This window comes from Orbilia oligospora (assembly GCF_000225545.1).
Source record: "Orbilia oligospora ATCC 24927 unplaced genomic scaffold scaffold00215, whole genome shotgun sequence".
NCBI lineage: Eukaryota > Fungi > Ascomycota > Orbiliomycetes > Orbiliales > Orbiliaceae > Orbilia > Orbilia oligospora.
Genome location: NW_011645772.1, coordinates 1,578,824 through 1,598,777, shown reverse-complemented (window position 1 = coordinate 1,598,777; position 19,954 = coordinate 1,578,824). Strand labels below are relative to the sequence as shown.

At 44.9% G+C, this 19,954-nt stretch overlaps 4 protein-coding genes across 4 annotated transcripts; 1 reads left to right on the top strand and 3 right to left on the bottom strand.

Annotated features, from left to right (window-relative positions):
• Positions 1-927: 927 nt before the first annotated feature.
• AOL_s00215g460 (uncharacterized protein) lies at positions 928-3,825 on the bottom strand (the record flags this gene model as incomplete). The annotated part of the gene is made up of 7 exons (XM_011129662.1): positions 928-1,368; positions 1,464-2,045; positions 2,110-2,298; positions 2,371-3,128; positions 3,202-3,322; positions 3,400-3,421; positions 3,614-3,825. The coding sequence occupies 7 exons, from the start codon at positions 3,823-3,825 to the stop codon at positions 928-930; spliced, it is 2,325 nt and encodes a 774-aa protein (XP_011127964.1).
• A 2,559-nt stretch (positions 3,826-6,384) lies between these two features.
• AOL_s00215g459 (uncharacterized protein) lies at positions 6,385-12,946 on the bottom strand (the record flags this gene model as incomplete). Its single annotated transcript, XM_011129661.1, has 14 exons — positions 6,385-6,752; positions 6,869-6,939; positions 7,006-7,208; positions 7,280-7,443; positions 7,510-7,757; positions 7,835-7,886; positions 7,944-8,275; positions 8,355-8,398; positions 8,454-8,611; positions 8,676-8,922; positions 8,982-10,322; positions 10,384-12,486; positions 12,555-12,791; positions 12,863-12,946. The coding sequence occupies 14 exons, from the start codon at positions 12,944-12,946 to the stop codon at positions 6,385-6,387; spliced, it is 5,652 nt and encodes a 1,883-aa protein (XP_011127963.1).
• Positions 12,947-13,582: 636 nt separating this feature from the next.
• Positions 13,583-15,419, bottom strand: AOL_s00215g458 (uncharacterized protein; the record flags this gene model as incomplete). Its single annotated transcript, XM_011129660.1, has 5 exons — positions 13,583-14,469; positions 14,532-14,590; positions 14,675-14,804; positions 14,883-15,205; positions 15,313-15,419. The coding sequence occupies 5 exons, from the start codon at positions 15,417-15,419 to the stop codon at positions 13,583-13,585; spliced, it is 1,506 nt and encodes a 501-aa protein (XP_011127962.1).
• Positions 15,420-16,748: 1,329 nt separating this feature from the next.
• On the top strand, positions 16,749-18,955 carry AOL_s00215g457 (uncharacterized protein; the record flags this gene model as incomplete). The annotated part of the gene is made up of 9 exons (XM_011129659.1): positions 16,749-16,829; positions 16,919-16,986; positions 17,054-17,201; positions 17,278-17,321; positions 17,425-18,038; positions 18,121-18,257; positions 18,341-18,400; positions 18,522-18,586; positions 18,655-18,955. 9 exons carry the CDS (start codon positions 16,749-16,751, stop codon positions 18,953-18,955), a joined length of 1,518 nt encoding a protein of 505 aa, XP_011127961.1.
• Between the last annotated feature and the right edge of the window lie 999 nt (positions 18,956-19,954).

Below are 19,954 nucleotides of genomic sequence, written 5' to 3'. Positions count from 1 at the left end.
ATTTCCACGTGGCTTTTTAGCCTACGCCCCTTCCCGCAAAACCCAAGACCTTTGCTTGAACGAATTGGAACCCAGCCGAAGCACGGTTTTTTTTTTTTTTTTTTTTTTCTGTTTTGGGGGCTTCGAATAACACCGAAGAATGTTGTTCCTTCCTTCTTGCTCCGATTTTTACGGAGAGTACGTACGTACTAGACATATGTATGTCGGGGCGTTCCAATGTTGGCGTTATTCCTTTTGAACCTTTTCCCTTTTTCTCTTTTCCTTTTCGGTATTCAGCTTAACGCAACGGTCAAACGGAATAGACGAGTACATATGTAGTTACTAAGTACTTGTTAGGAACGTTTGCCACCGCCATATGGCAGGCCTGTTTAGCTGTTTTCGGACGGGGCTCGGTTGTACAATTGGCAGGTTATAACGCCACCGCCTTGGTGGTTGGTTGGAAAAAAAGTTCATCTTGTGATCTAGCTTTCAGGCGTGTAAATTATGATTAGGTATTTTTTTGGTTTCGAGTTTATATTTATAGGCAAATGAAAAGAAGTTCGGGGGGGTTTTGTTCTTTAACACAGAAAAAAAATACGCTAAAAAGACATGTCGGATTTAACTCAGCCCTTCCAACTAAGGGGGGCAAGGATAGAGAGCTCAATTCATGATGATTCTGCTTGCAAAAAGGGGACCAATGCTCTGAAATATGCCTGTGGGTGGAGGGATAAAGGTGTGATCAATATGCAACGTGAAAAAGGATACGCTATGGAATAACATGGAAAGAAAAACAATTGCAATGAGAAAAAAAAGACCGCTTTAGAAGACGGACAGTTGTACTGTTGAATGTTCGCTGTCGAAAGGATATAGCCCCCCCCCCTTCTCCCAAGTTTGAACCGTATTTATAGTATATAAAAATTTCCCCTGCCTGCCATGTAGTAAATTAAATTAAAACCCAAAAAGTGCCACTTGGACTCCGAAACCGCAAAGGATATCTTGCCATGACCTGCTGGTGGAGGCAACGGCTCCAACCGGATGCAAGGCGGCGTTTTGATTCTGATGTTGGTAAATTGTTTGTAGAGCTGATTTTACGACGGTACAATTGCGGCCGACTGTGTGAACGCCCGCTCGAGTAAGGGCGTCAAGGACCCATGCTTGGTCTCGTGCGTCAGTTGCTGAGATACCCGCCATGAAAAGAGGGAATATGAGAAAGCCCGTGCTGAAGAAAACTGCTGGGTTGTTGAGAACCTGTGCGGATTCTGACATGATGGCTCGGATCGAAAGGGCGATTTCATTTGAATTAGTCTCAACGTCTGCAGTTTCTCGTGTCTGGTTGGGCCACATGCTAGTCCTAGCATAAAGATTAAGTGCGTGGTAAAAGAGTTTCGCCTAAAATGTGATAAAAGTATAAACCGTTAGAATATTTAGGTAAAAAAATCGAGAAAAATAAAACAAAATAACGTGGCGTCTCAATAGAGTTATACCTGGCTTTGAAGAACCGTGAGCCGGGTGGACATTGCGCTATCCGTTTCTGTTGCTAGATTCGTCATCCCATTTTGATGGAATATCCAAACTCGCTGTAGCTCCTCTAAAATCTGGTGAATTTGCGATTCTCTAACCGAGGCTTGTATATCTGAGCTTGAACAAGCGTCGTCCGACCCATATTCTGTGACTAATGGAGTCGATGTTTTCAATGCAATCCGAGTTTTCGCAATCGTCGATCCCAGAAGGATTAGTTCCTGATTCAAAGAAAGAGCTTGAAGAAACGCCTCGCTTTCTAATGCTTGGTGAGCCGGTGAAGAATATATCGAAAGACCGTCCGCTACTGCGCTGGGCGCAAAAGTTTTCTTGAAATCCGTGATAAGATGGCTTCTCAAGAAAGATTCTGTAAGATCCCCGTCTTCAACCCCTGCTAGCGAGGAGATAACATCGATTGCAACCAAGTACCAGATGATAAACGGGGTCGCTCCCGAAGTATCGTGCAAAACCCTTTCGAAGAGGAAACTGCGTAGCTGAGATAGATGTTGTTGCCATAGATTCGGCCGTCCAGCTTCCGCTGCTGCAATCTGGAAGCCGGTGAGTAATAAGGTTTAGGAATAAAATAATCGTAAAAAAGGCTAGGAAACTAACTTCATAGAGCAAAAGAAAGAAATGTGTGTAAATAATCCCGTCCGATGTTAAGTCGACTGGGCTCGATAGGCTGGATTGTAGGGCCGGTAGAACAGCTTGGTAATGTTGTAAAGACTGGACAAAGTTGTTCCCATTTGGACTCCTGTGCTCGAAACTGAAAGCTGACACTGCCATCATCGCATGAAAAAGCTGCTGAGCAATTAGTATACCACAACTGCACTATCCCAACCAGTCCTCCTATCACAAATACGGCGTACCTACCGGCGGAAATCTAGTGGCCTCCAAGTCGAAAAAGTCCTCGCCGTGAATCGACGCTGGATTCCAGATACTTCCAACGCCCCTAACATGGAAAACATGTTGCGAAACATAGCTTCGATAGTAATTCAAGTAAAGAGAGTCCGTTGGATTGAGTGTGAGGCCATAATCTGGTATCGAAAATGGTAGATGAACATGGACAGGCTCTTCTTTTGGAATAACAGTTGGTAAGATTTTCGGACCATCTAGTTGGGGCGAGCTTTTAGATGTCGCAGTCGAACTTTGGCCAGCGGAACGGACAGAAGCAACAGACAGGCGTCGGCCTGCAGAGCTATTTGTGGTCGGTGTGAGTGAAGCAGGTTTGGGCAGATTAATTGCAGGTTCTTCGAATCGTGCCAGAATTACAATGTCGGGATCGGACGCCATACTCGGGGACGAAGAAATCGCTTGATTCACCAAAGTCCGTCTGAAAGACGGAATCCGTTCAGAAATTGGGCTCACATCGTCCTCAACTTTTATTTTCTCCCTCAGTGGTGAGGCTAAGTCGTTTGCGTCGTATTCCGTCTTTACCTCGACGTCATTTTCTTGATTTTCGAAGCTCTCCTGTGTGAGTACAAGATTGAAAGTCGCAGGTGGTCGAGTCGAAGCTTTCAATTCTCGTTCCTCGTCGTTCCCTAGCTGATGGAAAGGTGGCAATGCAAGAGCTTCCGGGCTAATCGCGGGCTCTCTTGCAATGATCGAGGTCCGTCTCAAGCGTGCTTTCCCTATCAGAGTATTGTAAGTTCGGCCCGAGGGAGTATACAATCGGACAAATGGCAGGCTATGGAAGATACTCACGGTCCCATGTTACGCTCCCGACGGTGGAGACTTCAGGCATCCGATCTACGATACGACGGGTATCATCACGGAAGGAGAGCCTCGGATGATAGTCACACTGATGCTGTAGCCGAGCACATTGCTAGACTGATCATTAGCTTCTTCGAAGCTCCCTCAAGCGAGTTGATTTTTTGATCCAAAGTGTAGGGCAGAACTTACGCTACAGACGGGATGTTCCTCACTACATTTCACTTTTCGAGTCTATAAGAGTGATGATACAAAGATGTTAGCGAGAAACGAAAAACCGCCACGTACATTCCCTAGATAGTCAGAAAGGCATACTCGACAAGTCCTACCAAGGGCCGTCCAGTTAATTATCGTTCAACGTGGAGGCAAAAAAAAGGATTAGAAAACGGATGAAAAAGCCACATACCAACAACCAGTCCGAGAACGGGGTGGCAATCTATCCTTGAAGACACCATCCTTCGGAGACCGAGATGGGCCAATTCCCTTATCCTTCTCGTTGCGTGGAGCTATAATTGCGAGCTTAGAGCGTGACGAGGAGCTTATATTTCCACTACCGCCATCCTCCCTCATCTGAACATGGGGCACCGAGTGCCGACGACCTTTCCGTCCTCTATCCATACTGTAGATAGCTTCCAGGATTTTAAAGAGAGAGACGGCTACGGTTGTTGAGTGCTGTAGGAGGAGGTAGGAGCCATTAGCATGGTGTTACAAAGGAGGAAGAGCAAATCCATGTGTGAGCTAGCAAGACAAATGGTAAAATAGACAAATCCGATTCGAGACCGTCCAACCCAATGGTTTTGAGCAAATCGAAAAAAGGAGCACCGGGGTTTTAGTTTTTTTTGCAAGGACAAAAACTAGGCGGGCGAGAAAAACATTTCGATGGGGAAAATAAAGAACCAGAATCTGAATTACCTTGTATGTAGTATCTGGGTTAAACTATAGGTTTTGATATTGGCGAGTCATGGGCTGGGATCTTCCATAGACGGTAAAAGAGGCCCTTCGTTAAATGAAAATATGATAATACTTCCAAATGGGATTATCCACAAAGTGAACCAATACTGGGGTGGCTTTAAAACATGGCTTGCAGGAGCCCACAAGATGATTTGCTGGATTCAGCAATCCAGTGCGCGTCCCAGATCAGATCAGGCACAGTGGAACCCGGCGATGGCTTAAGTTAACAACAATAGATAGAATTGATAATAAATTCGTTAAAGCCACAAATAGGGCTCGAGCCGTTGCAATTGCTGTCAATAATAATAATACTGGCGGGTCCCGAGGAGGGGTGGTCTGACCCTAGGCTTGTGAGTTGTCCCACGCTGCTTAATTTACTTTCGGGGCGGGTTTCCCAGGATGTTCGATTTCCATCCGTTCTAATGGAGAACCATAGCTGGGGGCCTGATTGAGGGAACGGGGACTGGCTGAATTGATTGAGGAGATCCTAGGACTAATACCGCAGAGATTCACGGCGAGGAGAGGATCTCGAACGCAGGAGTTAGGAGGTTTTAGTTTAGAAAGGGAGTGAAAACGTCACGAGCAAGATGTACGTCCGGCTCCCCTGATATAAATTATAAAACCCAGAAACTCGAGTCGAGTCGACTAGCAGCTTTGCCATCCATTCACCTACTTACCTACTTGAGTACTGACATTTAAAACTTTTTAGCAAATTTAGGTAACTTTCCAGGGCAGGGAAGGAGAAAATCGAAAGGCCTAGGAAGAAGGAATGAGATCAGGCAGTGACAGCTCTCTCCTTCAATGGTACATTATTACATGTACGCTACAAGGATGTGACCAAGTTCACCAGCAGCTAAGCAGAACCTTCGCTCCTCGGGTGGGCATGCACAACAGAAAGAAAGTTTGGCATCCCGCTGACGCCTGCCTGCCTGCCTGCACAGACCATTTGCGATTGGTAGACTAACCAGCCATTCGGACGTCCATTGCCCTTGCTGCATATAAATGCTCGGTCATCTAATAACCTGGTACATAGTTTAGTGCGCAGGTGGTTCGCAGAATGGGAGAGCCTGTGGAGAAAATTTTCAAAGAAGTTTAGGTCGGACAGTTTCATGCCTTGCTTCTTCTTGGTATTTTATTTTTCTTCTTCTTGCGTCTATTCCAATTGCTAATTGCTAACCCCCGCAGGAATACAGATGTGGATGGATGTGGGCGTGTGTGGGTGTCTCTAATGTCGTTGGCCAACTGCATGGTGCGACAACGATCCGAACCCAGGTTTTAGTGGATAAGAAGCAAAAGCTCTGGAGCTTATCGACGACTAAGACTGGTGCACTGGGTTTGGGGTACCTACATGACTACCCTTTTGGGGAAAATTTCAGGTGCAGCCAGCTTGCGTGTTCCTGATTCATTTCTGTGGAGTCGAGCGAGAATAGAGCGAGTTGGAACCTCGTGCAGGACCCTGAAATCATAATCCTGAACACAGCATGCAGTCGGCAAGAGTTTCAATTAATTTTGCGAACATTCGAAATAGTATTAATGCTAATGGCCATGGCCCCTGGGATTCAAATTCCTCAGCCCAAGCGCTCCATTTGGGCGGGTCGCCTCCAGCGGCTGCATTGCTTGTCAGTTGTGTCGCACGATTTGAGCGGTGGGAGCATCAGCTCGTACTCGGAAAACGCCACCCCACTATCCTCCGATCATCAACCACTCCTGTATGCTACAAAGAGGAGTCTATGACGCTTCAATCGAAATCGAAAAGGTTACATACCAACCAGCACTGATTTGGACTAGACGCTTGATGTGCGAGGTGATTCTGATGTGCGCGTGGAGGCGATTTCGGAGTCGCCTGCATTTGTGCGGTTACTTCCTGGGATGTATGTATTAGAATCCTGGGTGCCTGGTAAATGCATTTGGATGTTTTGAAGAATTTTGTCAGCAAGTAAGTACATGATCTCAAGACCAGTTTACCTATGACATAGTCACGCTGTCAAATCTAGATCCCCTTTCGACAGGTTACTTCCGAGCAAAAGCAACGATCTTAATTTACGGGGTAATACCTAAAAGAAGCATGATCCCAGGTGGAAAATTTTTCCTGTGATAACTTGAAGATATTATTGTTATTTACTCATGATGGCGTGTTGCAAAGCCTTCCTCTATATGAAACGGTGGGAGGCAGAGCCTCGCTAAAGCAGGTTCACGAGCCAATCGTTGCATTCTTTATCCGATGACTTATGACTGCCCAAGGAATTGGTTAACCTGATCCCGGGCTTGCACCAATTCCGAGATGCTATCCCCATCGACTTGCAACCTTCCCATCCATATGCACAGTTTTTCTGTGGCGGCTTTTAGTTCCTTTCGAATTTTTTCATTCTCCGAACTTGCCCCCTTTGAGACCAGGTTGAGGTTAGTCCAAAGCTGCACGAGAGACTTGTTCCATGTCTTCGGGTCCACAGGCGAGACGGCAGTTGATGGCCCGTTATCTTGCAGACGACTTAAAATCCGTTCGACAAGCTCGATTGCTGCTGTTTTCACATCCCGGCTACAACTAGGCAGTAATTGTTTTTCGACCAACGCAAGGAGGGTCTCCACTTGTGAGGCTGCAGTGAAAAGAAAATAAAATATTGCGTCAGCAAGCAGGAGATTGGCACGCTTTTCACAGCCCGTCTACGCATGAGCTGAAGGGGGAAGGGCGCTCGTGCTCGTTTAAACCTACCTGAATCTGGGTATCTTTTGTGCATGCTCGAAGCTAAAAGCTGAAGACTACTTGCTAGCGTAATTTGCCACCTAACATCGGATTAGGATAAGTTCAGCTGCCACAACTGAAAGGTTCGGAAAATTTTCTCCACTCACAGCCTCTCTGATGATTTACCATGGGTGTCTGTGTCCATTTCATCCTCGTCGGTAATTGCACCGGCTTCAAACACGTTTCCTACGATGTCCACTACTTCGTCGTACAGATTTGTCTCACTTTGAACCCTCAAAAACTTTGCCAAGCTGTCAAATGCGTGCGGGCGGTAATCTTTATTATTTCGATTAGCCTCCCGAAGAAAAATCTGTAGTTAAAATATATTAGCTTGTTTTTGTTCTAGGAAAGCCCGGTTTACTAGGTTGATGTTCAACTCACCTTCGAAACTTCTTTGAGTTTCTGGGTCTCCGTAAACTTCGGCGAGGTGCAAAGGGCTGCAAATCCTTCAAGGACCCTGTACTTCGACGGATAGCTCTTCCCTGCAACACTACGGACTGCAAGGGGATACACAACATCGAGTTGTTCTTGGGTGAGATCTGGGCCTGCCCATGGAACCCGTCAGTTGTGGAACATAGCATGTGGCAGCCATACCTGTGGAACAGGGATACCTAGTACAACGCATATATCTGCGATTGACAATGCTGCAGTCTGTTTAATCGTCCATCTCGCTGAATCAAGATGGGCACCAGCGAGAGCCGCGATCTCAGGCAGATAGAGTTTTACCGCCCCAGAGCCCCCCGTATTGTCGGACCAACATTTTGAATATTCTTCCGCAACAGATTCTTCCGGATCATGTTTTGCAATAAATGCAAATGGGAGAATATCTGAAGCAAGAGCCTGAAATCGATCCGAGGCACTTTGCGTAAGTAGTTAGTAACTTAAGTTAGCCCTTAGTCCTAACCGGAGTTTCCCGTGAGCCAACGACCCACTTACTGTTTTGAAATAGCATTCAACACCGACGCAGATAATACCCGCATTCGCTCCTCTAATTTCAAGTTTAAGTCGCTAATTCCCAAAATAGAGTGGAAAATGCTTTAAATACCTTGTTGCTCAAAATAAAGCTTCTGGGCATATTGCAAAAGTTTGATGACGGCTTCATCGCTAGCAAGTCTTGCAAGATAACCACAAGCAGCAGCATACGATGCCGATACTGTTTCATTCCTATCCACAAGGGCGGCGGACATCACCTTTAGGGTATCATTTGCGTAAGGCCTAAAGAGAAAGCTATGGCGAATTACCAAAGTGACGACGACTCTACTACAGCCGACTTTCGATGGCATCCCGACGACTTTCTTAATAGCTTTGTTCAACCTTGGGATAAACACCTTCATGACATCTGCGTCCGCGATGTCCAAACAACTTTCGATAGCGTCCCTGTAGAAGGAGAAAAAATGTAAGAACGAGAGAAAATGTTAAGAACTCTTTGTCGTTCTCAATTGAACAATCAACTCACATCATAGGCGATGTGCGAACGCTAGATAATCTGGCGGCATCGATCTAGAGAAACCCCTTGTTACTGTGTAGTTCGAAATACACGGATTAGGAATATTACCTTGTCTTCTGTCAGGTTGTACTTCGCAGCATTGAGGTGTAGATAATTAATTGCTTGTGGTTCTAAGGAGCTGAGTAGATTCAAGAATTGATCAATCATATCTGGCACATATGGCCGTAAAACACGCCCACATTTTTTGACTAAGTCAAGAAGGGTTTCTTTAAACGAGATATCAGTAATGTTAGATGAATCAAGTTCCCAAGTATTTAGTTGAGGACTTACTCAATGCCAACATTTGGGCATCCTCTGCCTGGTTCTCGAGGCCGTTAGGTCCCATCAAGAAGGGCATAATATTATCCAGCGCCTTTTTGGCATCCTTTGGAGATGTATTGTGCTCATCAGAAACCGTGTGGATGAGAGACTTGGTTAAAGTTCGGCACAGTTTCATTGCCGCTTCCCGAACCGAAGCTTTGATGTCGTCAAGGACTTTAAAACTCATAGTCCAGATGTTTTGGATATGTTTTTCGTACTAGCACCAGATATTTAATTAGTCAGGAGACAGGAACACTACAGGGCCAAGCTGCTTACTTGAGAGGGTTGCCGGCCTTGAATTAAATCAGCAATTGCCCCACAGCTTGCTTCTCTTGTTCTCCACTCTCTATCAATGATCGTCTTCAGAAGGTCCTCCATAATATTATCGAAATACTTGTCAATTGTAGCGCTTGGGTTTTTGACCAAGGCTTTCCAGATATCGTTCATTGACCGTTGTACGTTTGGATTGGGGTCAAACCGGTATCTAAAAAGCTTAGCATAAAGTTTTGGGTTCTCTGCGAACATTTCTTCAGAATTCGACATGATAGTTCCCAAGCCAAATCGCCCAAAAGCTGCCCGGCTAGACCACATAGCAGAATGAGATGCCAATGACATGAACTTGTAGACAAGACTCGAGTCTCCCACTTCCGACGCTAAAGACAATATATCTTTGTAAGTTGAGACGGATCCGTCGCCAGTTGGCAGCGCGCCGGGCTCAAACAATTGAGTATCTGCTTGCACCTGGCCTGCTAGTGTTTTCGTTGTTCCAGTGAACGAGGAAACGAGATTCCTAACAAGCTCTTCTTTTAGGCTTTTGTCTCCGAGTTCGTAGACTTTCGTCAGACCACGAGAAGCGGTCTCTTGAACGAATTCTTCTCGATCTGTTAAGTATAACCTAAAGGCGGTATGGATATCCTCGAACCGTTCGCGAACTTGATCTAAATGTCCGCAGTACTGCACCATACTGAGGAGCCAGACACAAGCTGCTTTCCGAAAGCTCGCACTTCCGCCCTTTTTTCGCATTTCAAGCAACTCTGAAACGAGATTTCTCAGTATTTGACCGTCCTCTCTCTCTCCGAGGCCCGCTGCAGAAACTTTTCCATCAACAAGATCCATTTTCCTTGCGAGTATTTGCGAGTCCCATCCAGCCGCCAAAATGGACAATGCTTCACCAGTGGCGAATGAGAGCTCAGGCATTTTATTGTCATGAACACTAGTTAGGATTTCTTTTATCTTTGTGATTTTGTCCTTTTCCTCTGTTGGCCCGTCAGGATTATGAGGAGCCGGGTATACGAGACTGAATGCTCCGAGAGCAATTATTGCCTTTTCATGCCCAGATTTCCCAAGAGCTCTAAGTTTTTCAAAGAGTTCCGAATCCTTCTCAACTTGGGATGGTTGAACAACTTTGAAATAACAAAGTTGCGTCAACGCTACGATAGCAGCGTCGCGAAACTCAGTATCTCGAGAGTTGATAGTGATGTCTATGTAAGCTGATATTGCTTTTGAAACCTCCCCAGTACTAGCAGATGCCACCGTACTCTTATAAGGAGCCTCGACATTTAACCGAGAAAAGTAATACGAGATGGCGATAATCGATCCATGCGTTCGATTTGATTCCTATATAAAACTTTAGATTAGAGCTTATGTTGGGGGGAGATTACGAAAGTAGGAAACTTACTGTCGTCGGGCAGGACTCCCACGATGTGATTCGGGATATATGAAGATCTAGCCACTCTTTGGTCTGTACTCCATCATGATCAATTGGTGATAGTGCCTTGAACATGCCGAGTAGGTAGGATGCTGACTCTCTCTCTGCACGTTTCCCTTGCCAAACCATTCGGTTAAGCTCAGCCCATTGATTTTGGCTAGATATTCTGAGTAGACGTTCCAAAATTTGCCAAGAAAGCAGAGGAAAGAACTCCATCAAAATGTTGCCAAATGTTGGAGCGTCGGATGTATCTAGGAGCGCTCGAAGAAGCAGTTCGAAATAATTGGAGGTCACACCAGTATTCTCAATATATCGGCGAACGAAAGTCCGCATTTGGTCCGAAGTAGCCAATTCACTGCTTATCTTGTCATCCCAATCTCCATCAACAAGAAGCGCATCTTCCGTGCCTTTGCCTTCAGGTTGTTCAGTCGATACGCCATACTCTAGGCAATTAATCAATAGTACACTCCGAAGAAACGTAACCATCTCAGGTAGCACGAAAATCGGGACACCATAGACTGATCTAGCGGTTGTAAGTCTGTTCTCGAAAGCGTTGGGAAGTCGAGCATCATTCGAAAGAAGAAAGGTAAGCAAAGGTTGAAATTTTGCTTCTTCGGCTTCCGGGGTTTCTTGGTCAATATCCATCTTGCCGTCGTCGGAAGTTGTCTCGACTTTAGGGTTGCTTCCGTTATTCAATTTGGCCCGTGGATGCAAAATGCCGAACCAGTAGGGATGCAATGCTTTTCTCCCATCATCTATAAGATCTCGCGAAGCTTTAGTGCTCCTAGCACCTATCGTAGCACAGGCTAGAAGACACATCCAAATCCTGACAGGATCTCCAAAGGACGAGGCTCTATTTGCGATTTTGAGATACGACCCCCACCCTGAGGTATCAGCGTCCTCCAGGAGACTTTGGAATGCGAGTTCCTTGACGTCTTTCCGTTGGGTCCGAGTCATCAGGGAAAAGCACGGTAGTATCGAACTGATTGCTTCTTCTGCCGAAGACCTCATCTCTTTAGTCTCGCCTCGGACCGCAGAAAGAAGAAATCTCAAAATCTGTAAATCATTCTCCACAATAAAAGCCGGTACCCTCCGAGCAAGGAGACCGATTGTGATATAACCTTGCGATCTTAGATGGTTTGAAAGCTGACTAGTGTTAACCGATGTACTTCTTGGCCATCCATCAGCATATATCCAGGTTCGAATATTCTCTACAATGACATAGCCAACAGTTTGGATAAGGCTATCGCCACCCAAACGAGTAACGTGGACTAAGAAGGCAAACACCGAGGATCTAAATTTGAAATTGTACTCCGCATTGTCGCCTAAAAGCCCTTCCTCTACCAGACGCTGGACTTTCGTAGGAGAGACGACTTCTTCTTTCAAGGCAAGTATTGATTTCGATAGAATGTTGAGAACTCTACTTTTGAGGCTAGCTCTCGCAGCAGAGGTATTCGTCTCAGGAATACCGAGGTAAAGGTTATAGAGCTTCTGGATAATGTAAACTCCCGTCTCATTCGGTTTCATAAGTTTCTCATCTGGCTTCGTTGTATCCGAAATTTCCAGATGATCAAGATCGACAGTCAGCCTTTTCAAACCATCTTCGCCAAGATTTATGAGCTGAGACCCGGAGTCAGAGCCAGCGGCGACGAGAAAAGGGAAATAAAGGTCCCTATCTGAGAACCCTGCTACAGCGATGAATTCCAACACTCTCTGCTTGATGCTCGATAAACGTGAATGCGAAAACGTCTCCTTTTTCCCCAATGTGAGGAATTCAAATCGTTCAGCAGACAGGCCTGGGCAAGATAGACCGGGCCCCGTTTCGGTGGATTGGAACGGAGTTAATATTAACAACAAAAGATCTTCGAACTTTTGGGACAGGAACACGGTTGCTTTTTCATGATTGCCAAGGTCGAGCAGTTGCCGGTATTCAGCAGCAGCGGGGCTACCTCTTGCGGGAGGCGAGGGTAGCTGTGAGAGGGTATTAAGCAGTATTTGAAACATTGTTCGGGAGTGGCCCGCTGATATCTCATCAAATGCATGCAAAATCCCGGGTAATAGTGGTTTCAATTCCTATTTGGAGTCAGCATCAGTCAAATATGTTTATAATCCCATATTTTGTTGGATTTTGATATACTTACATCGGTTGGAACTCTTTCCAGGCCCCTTTGTATATACATCAGATCGAAATTCTTGAGAAGAAGACCGGAATTTGCGCCTTGGAACTGGGCCAACAAAGCGGCAACGGGGAGTTGTATGCCAGATGGCTTGATCCTAGTGTTAATATGCTGGCATATCGAGATGGTTTTCTCTCGCACGGCCGCATGGGGTGACTCAAGCTTCAGGAGCATCGGACATAGAAACGTCTTCAAAATCGTCTAGACACAACAGCAACATAAGTATGTATGTTACGGCTTCCCAATAGTGGCGATTCTACGCTGCAATTTACCTGGAGAGCCGCATCATTTTGGGCAAAGACGATCCTGTTCTCGACGTTTTTGAGAAGGTTCAGTTCCTTTGCTTCGTCGGCCATGGTTGCGGATGTAGTTGATGAATTATATTAGCCTGGTCTAAGACGTTGTCGTGTTGAAGCTTGAAGAGGGTGGGATTTTGAGATTCAATTGGTGCGCTATTAGCTATAGGCGCAGGCACAGATACACAGTTGTATACAGCACTGGACCGCACCGCCACCGCACTAGAAAATTTGCCGCAACTCGAGGTAATGCAGCTTCGTCTGATGGTCTGCGAAAGCCCGTACTTATAAAAGAAGCCCGGGGCGCGGATTCGTAACCACTTTTCTGACGCGTATCTTGTTGCTGACAAAGTTGCTTGCGTGGCGAATCGCAGAAGCTCGAAACGTGTGGAAAAGTAGACAACGCAAAATATCCAACAATCCGCATCAAAGTGAGCCGCCGGTTAAGGTCGACCAGTCTTGCATGTAGTCACGGCTGATCGAAGGAAGGTGGACGATGAGGCCGAAGAAATAGTATTACCAGACAACATCAACAGGCCTTTGAAGCTTTCATATTTATGTTTGCTCTTAAACTAAACCACCAGGCAACAGTGTACGCATACCCAGGTTACGCTAAGTTGGTGCATCTTGAAACTCCAAGCCGACTTTTTCTAGCTAAAACAACCAGAACTAAATCGCACAGCGTCAAGGATAGGTTTATCTCCAACGAAGGAGGGTATAACTCCTCTTCTCAAAATTATAATTTCCACTTGCTGACCAGGTATCCTCTTGGATTTTTATGACTTCTTCTCCAGCCATATTAGTATCAGTTATCTTGAACCTACTTCCCCCAATTCTAAAAACCTGGACCTTCGTGCCCTCCGCGATAGATAACTGTGTCAGAATATCTTCATCTTCCGAAATATTAACCACGCTTAGGTTTATCGTTCCATCTTCGGAAATAGCGCCAGAGACGTCGAGCCAGGGCACTTCCATTGTTGTACCGATCCATTCCGGCACTGTTCTGCCTTCATATGTTCCAGCGCTAAGGTGGACCCCCAAAGTTTTCCCTCTCATATAGTTAGAGAAAAGATAGAGAACATAGTATGACGTCTGTCTGACAATGCCTCCCTTGGTTGTCATCAATGGAGATATTACATTCACTGATTGTGCTATATTCGCCATCCCTAAGTACCTTGCCTGGCGGATGAAAACATTTAGCCATACGCCAACTGCTAATGCATCTGATAGAGTATAGCTCTCCTCCGCACCCTGGTCTCCAGGAGCGCGCGTATACATCCAAACATTCCATTCGTCGAAACAAATTGTCGGTTTGTGAATGATATGATTATCAGAAGTTGGCGGATTCGTCAAACGATTGTTGATGCGTGCAAGGTCGATTAATGAAGCTGTTACTTCGATCGCACGCTCTGCGGATAGCGGGGCTATAACATTCGGAACATGCTCAGGGTCGGCAGTATATATGTGAATAGAGTGCATATCGATATATTCAATGGAATTCTGGAGAACATATCTATCCCAATCGCTAGTGCCGTTCTCTCCACACAGAATAAGTTTTATGCTTGGATCAAGGAGCTTTAGGGCTGTGAAAGCTGTCGAGTCAGCAAACAAAAGAATATGAAGTGGTAAATCTTGGCTTCCGTACCCTTTCCCCACTGATGCGCTTTCTTTGCATAATCTTCTTTCGTCATTTGCCCGACTTGCCTTCATGGATTACGGATTGAAAATTTAGTAAGATATACGTAGCTAGCTTGGGATCAGCTTCTGTGCGAAAACTTCAATACATACCACGGGCCCCACATCTCGTTTCCAAGTGCCCAATATTTTACTTTATAAGGCTTATCCCTTCCATTTTTTCGCCGCAGGTTTGCGTAATAAGTATCCTGATCAGAGTTACAATACTCTAGCCATCCTAAGGCTATTTCACATATATATTGTTTATTTAGCTCTGGATTAATCCAACCCAAATAGTTGGTAGTTGTATGGCATCACAAACCTTCCATGAGGGTCCCAGTTGCCATGTTTAGACAAATATATGGTTCAGCCCCAAGCGCCTGGCACCACTCCATGAAATCATCCGTCCCGAATTGATTACTTTCGACACCCTTCCAGGCAAGCTCTGGGCGTTTTGGCCGGGCTTCACGGGGCCCAACACCATCCAACCAAGAATATGTGCAAACGAAGTTCCCTCCCGGGTATCGAAAACATGGCACTTTAAGATCTCGGAGTGCATCCATAACGTCCTTTCGAAACCCTTTTGAATCGGAGAGGGGATTCCCTGGGTCATAAATCCCGCCATAGATACATCTTCCCATGTGCCTATTTCGTTGAGACCAAAAAAATGTAAGCAACAGTACCAACCCCAACCTCATATGACAGCAGTATTCAAACTTAAATTCATATTTTTGAATGATTAACAAACTTACTCCGTGAAACCAGAGTATATTAGAGGGTCGATATCATAGAGTGCACGGCGGCCATCAATAAGTATTGAGGCCTCCGTTCTACTTGAGATTTTTGTGAAGGTGGTCATTTCGCAAATTCGCCGAATGTATGGACTAACATATAGCTAGTCGCAGCTCTGTTGTGGATATATTGGTTGTGAAAGAGTATATATCTCTATCCAGCAGATATTTCAGAGAAGCCATGGGTCAGCTTTAAATTCATTACAATAATCTAAGGAAAGCATTTTGACCGGAATAACAGCTCACTAACTCCCCACCAAAAATCCCCATTGTAAGAATACATTAATTTAAAGTGTCCTAATTTAGTGATACAACTCGACTAGTCATTGAAATAAGCCTTTCTGACAAGCTTGATTACGCCGAACTGGCGGCAGAGGATCCATTCCCCATCCCAAACCCCACACTTAAAGCTGGGAAATAACCGGAGTTACCATGGATTAGCCTAAATCTTTCCGAGCCGTCTGTTCGCAATACCCCAATGTGGGTTGGATGCCGAATTCTCACCCGGTCTGGAGCAAAATGCGGAGAAGTTTGTCTATCATATGCATATGTAATGTTAAGGTTTCTGAAAGTTCGGCTGACGTCAAGCGAATGCAGGGAGTTTTCGTGTCGAGATGCGAGCCGAACTCAAGGACCCATGTCGGATATACCCAGTCTCAGCTTCTTATTGATGGAAAAACATAGCGTCTTAAGTTAATATTTTCGACCTTGGTTTCATGGTGCATGAGCGCAGAATGCAACAAGAGTTTATCTCATCCATAATACCGTTAAATAATAGTCATATGCAGGATACTCTGGAGATCAGCATATATCGTGTCTCGGAGTCATATACCCCGTTCGGGTTCACATATCTTCGTAGTTTTACACACATACACGCATGAATCAAGCCTATCGTGCCAACTAGTTTTTCGACCTCCATCCTAATAAATTCAAAAATGATCTAGAAAGACTCTAGCCAGGTAAGTACTCATATTGTGCAATTGTGGACCCATATGGATATCCGATATCATGGATAGCTTGTTGGACGAAACCCCGCGCCCATTCATTCAATGGCAACATAGTTAGCATTGAAGTTTATTTGAGACTTCATAGCGCGGATGAGTACCGAGGTTCATAATAGTCATGCGATATATTGCAGCAGCTTAGTAAGTCCCAGAGTGACAACTAATTAATTGCAAGTTTGAACGCCCGGCCCTCCCATGATTGGAAATTCCAGCAATTAACATGTCGACCGTGGGTTATTCTTCCGAGCTCGAAAGCCGAAATCCAGATGGTGATCGACAATACATAAAGCGATGGTTCCCCGCAAATGGCCATGGCGCTATACACCTGTCTCCCCCATAACTCTGGAGATTCAATAATATTGATCGTCCATCCAATTCGAGTACATCGGTACCATGCCTCTACCACCAAAATGGTACCAATTCCTCGTGGGAGTTTTTGCTTCCTTGGGGTCTTTTTTATTCGGTTACGATTTGGTTAGTTCATCATCCTTTGCAATACAAATTTGCTTTACTCTGAAGCTCCCTCGGGAATTAAGTTAATAGTTTGATTTGACGTTCTCAAGGGTGTCATTGCTGAAGTTGTTCAATGCGAGACCTTTATTTCGAGATTCGGAAATGACCCTGACGAAATGTGAGCAGCTAATCGGTTAACCTCCATACTCATCAAATGAAATAAAGTAACATGTATTTTGGATTAGTGGTGCTGTTGTCTCAACATTTACTGGAGGTGGATTTATTGGCGCATTCATTGCCGGCCACATATCGGACTGGTACGGTCGTCGTATTACAATCTCTATCGCCACCGTTATATTCCTGTTGGGGGCTTGTTTACAGACTGCAGCCCAGGTATGTTGATATTTCAGCATGCTAGATGTTGACGTCATGGCCGTTTCATAGCTAAACAGAGTATACCAATTTATAGACATTGGCATACCTTTGGTCTGGTAGGGCTATCACGGGAGCTGGGTAAGTACCCTCCCCTATCGTTAGATCAATCTAGATAATATTCCTTCGTGTTCGTATCTATAACCATTAAACGTACTCCGCTAATACTACGAAAAATCTAAAGTGTCGGCATTTTGGTTATGATCGTACCTTTGTATCAAGCAGAGCTTGCTCACCCCTCCATCCGTGGTCGGATTACTGCATTGCAGCAGTTCATGCTGGGTATCGGCGCCCTTTTAGCAACCTGGGCTGGATACGGTACATATATCCACTTAAGTGATGATAGTCAATGGCGGATTCCGTTAGCCTTACAAATGGTTCCGGCCATTATATTGGGGACCTGCATTTTCTTCATGCCAGAGTCGCCTCGTTGGTTAATCGACAAGGGAAGAACAGAGAAAGGCCTTGCTGTCTTAGCTCAGCTCCATTCAAATGGTGATGAAACGGACGCTTTTGTCAGGGCAGAGTTTGAGGCTATCCAAATGAGCATAACTACTGAGCACGACAGCGAAGCAAAGAAATGGTCTCAGTTGATTACAGATAAACTTAACTTCAAGAGGCTTTTCATCGCCGTCAGCGTCCAAGGGAGTATTCAGATGACTGGTGTCAGCTTTATTCAGTATTATGCGCCATCCATCTTCAAAGAAATTGGCATTAGCACTAGCACCACGCTTCTATTACAAGCCATCAACTCCATTATCGCACTTGTCGCTCAATTCTGTTGCATCATGTTCATCGGTAAGTAACTGGGCCCCTTTGCTAAATGCAATATTATTCTATAATAGTACTCCTTAAATTTTCTAACAACAACGGAATATAGACCGCTTTGGCAGGAGATGGGTTTTGATTCTAGGTAATCTTGTCAACATGGTTGCTTGGATCATCGTGACTGCTTTAGTTGCCGAATACGGAGGACGGACAGATGCGACTGGGGCGCACTGGGCGTTCATAATAATGGTATGATACAGGTCATTGAAAATAATAATCCAAACCGGATGATTGATACTTGGCCTTGCTAATACGTAACGTAATGGTTTTAGACATGGCTCTATCAATTCTCTTTCTCTTTTGCATGTGGACCATTATCCTGGATTATCCCGGTACGGAAGATCCTAGATCCATGATAGTCTTTTTTTTAAAAATAAAAAAATTGCAGCTCCCGGCCTGAGGTCTTGACAATTTGTGGAACCTATGCTGACTCCTATTTTTGTATGAATCCAGGCCGAGATTTTTAATACTGCAACAAGATCCAAGGGTGTTGCAATTGCAACAATGACCTCCTTTGCGTATGTTCCGCGATAGCCCCGAATCCATTTGCACAACTACTAATTTAGGCCGATGTTCCAAAAACTAGTACAAACACCTTGATTGGACAAGTTTCACCCATCGCTCTCCAAAACGTCGGCTGGAAGTACTTTATGTTCTTCATCATTGCCAATTTCACCAACGCAATCTTCTTTTACTGTATCCTTCCGGAAACTAGTCGAGTTCCGCTAGAGAATATGGATCAACTGTTCGATTCTTCATGGTGGGTTCCAGGGTGGAGCAAGCAGCACATTGCCCGCCTCCGTGACGAATTGGATGAAAGGACCGAGGAGATTAAAGAGAAGGATGACGGAGTAGCACAACATGCTGAGGTCACGAAGACTGCCTAGGGGGGGGATTCGGTAATGATACGGCTCATATCCACGTAGGTGCTTAGGCGGGATGTAGGGTGCACGCATGTCCCATATTATTAAAAAACTATTTATTTGGGTAGTTTCGAATTTGATATTATATTATCGTAGCTTTTAGATCCGTATACATAGGGCGAACACAGAGTAGTCTCGTTCCCAGACGCCAATTAACCACGAGTGCGGGCAAACGTGAAGAGCAGTGTTTAAAATCATTGAGTCGATAACTTTCCCCTCATATCCCTCCCTAGCCAAGTTAGCTAGTATAGTTGTTCTATAGTAGTTTCGAAGCTAGGTAGCCCAATAAAGGTAATTACATGTTTGATAGGCATATATAATTGTATAAGTGTATTGATATGATTAAAAATATAAAGGAACAATATATAGCATCTCATACCATCCCATCGGCTCAAGCACAAGTTCAATTGGTAGCATATGTCCCACATTTAAGCATATCAAGGGTTCCTTTTAATCCGATTAGCGTAAATCACTTGCGCATTCCCCTATTTGGCAGAAGACTTGGTGTCACCCTACGCGCTGCCAGACAACATCCCAACACGAAAAACACAACACTTATCTATCCGAAGTACTCCACTAATATATGAAATCCATACCCTAATATAATATGATGAAACTTTTATGGTGAATTTCCACTCGAATGGTACGAGACAACATTCGAATATGTTGCTCGAGTTCTAATGTTTATAGGATTAGACCCCCCCCTAATAACCCTTCCCTGTGTATTTGCGAATGTCTTGATTATATCAAATTGAGAACGAAGCGTTAATTGTCTCGTAGCCAAGCCCGCGCGCCTACCTTCTCTTGGAGATCTCTCGTTGACTCCTATCAATATATTGCGGCTCACATCTCCCCACTCATCTTCCGTTCTATCACCTTCGTATATGTACAAATTTGATGATGAAGCTTTGAAATAATCAAGCCTAGCTATCACGAACAAGAAAATAAGCAAAAACTGAGCTG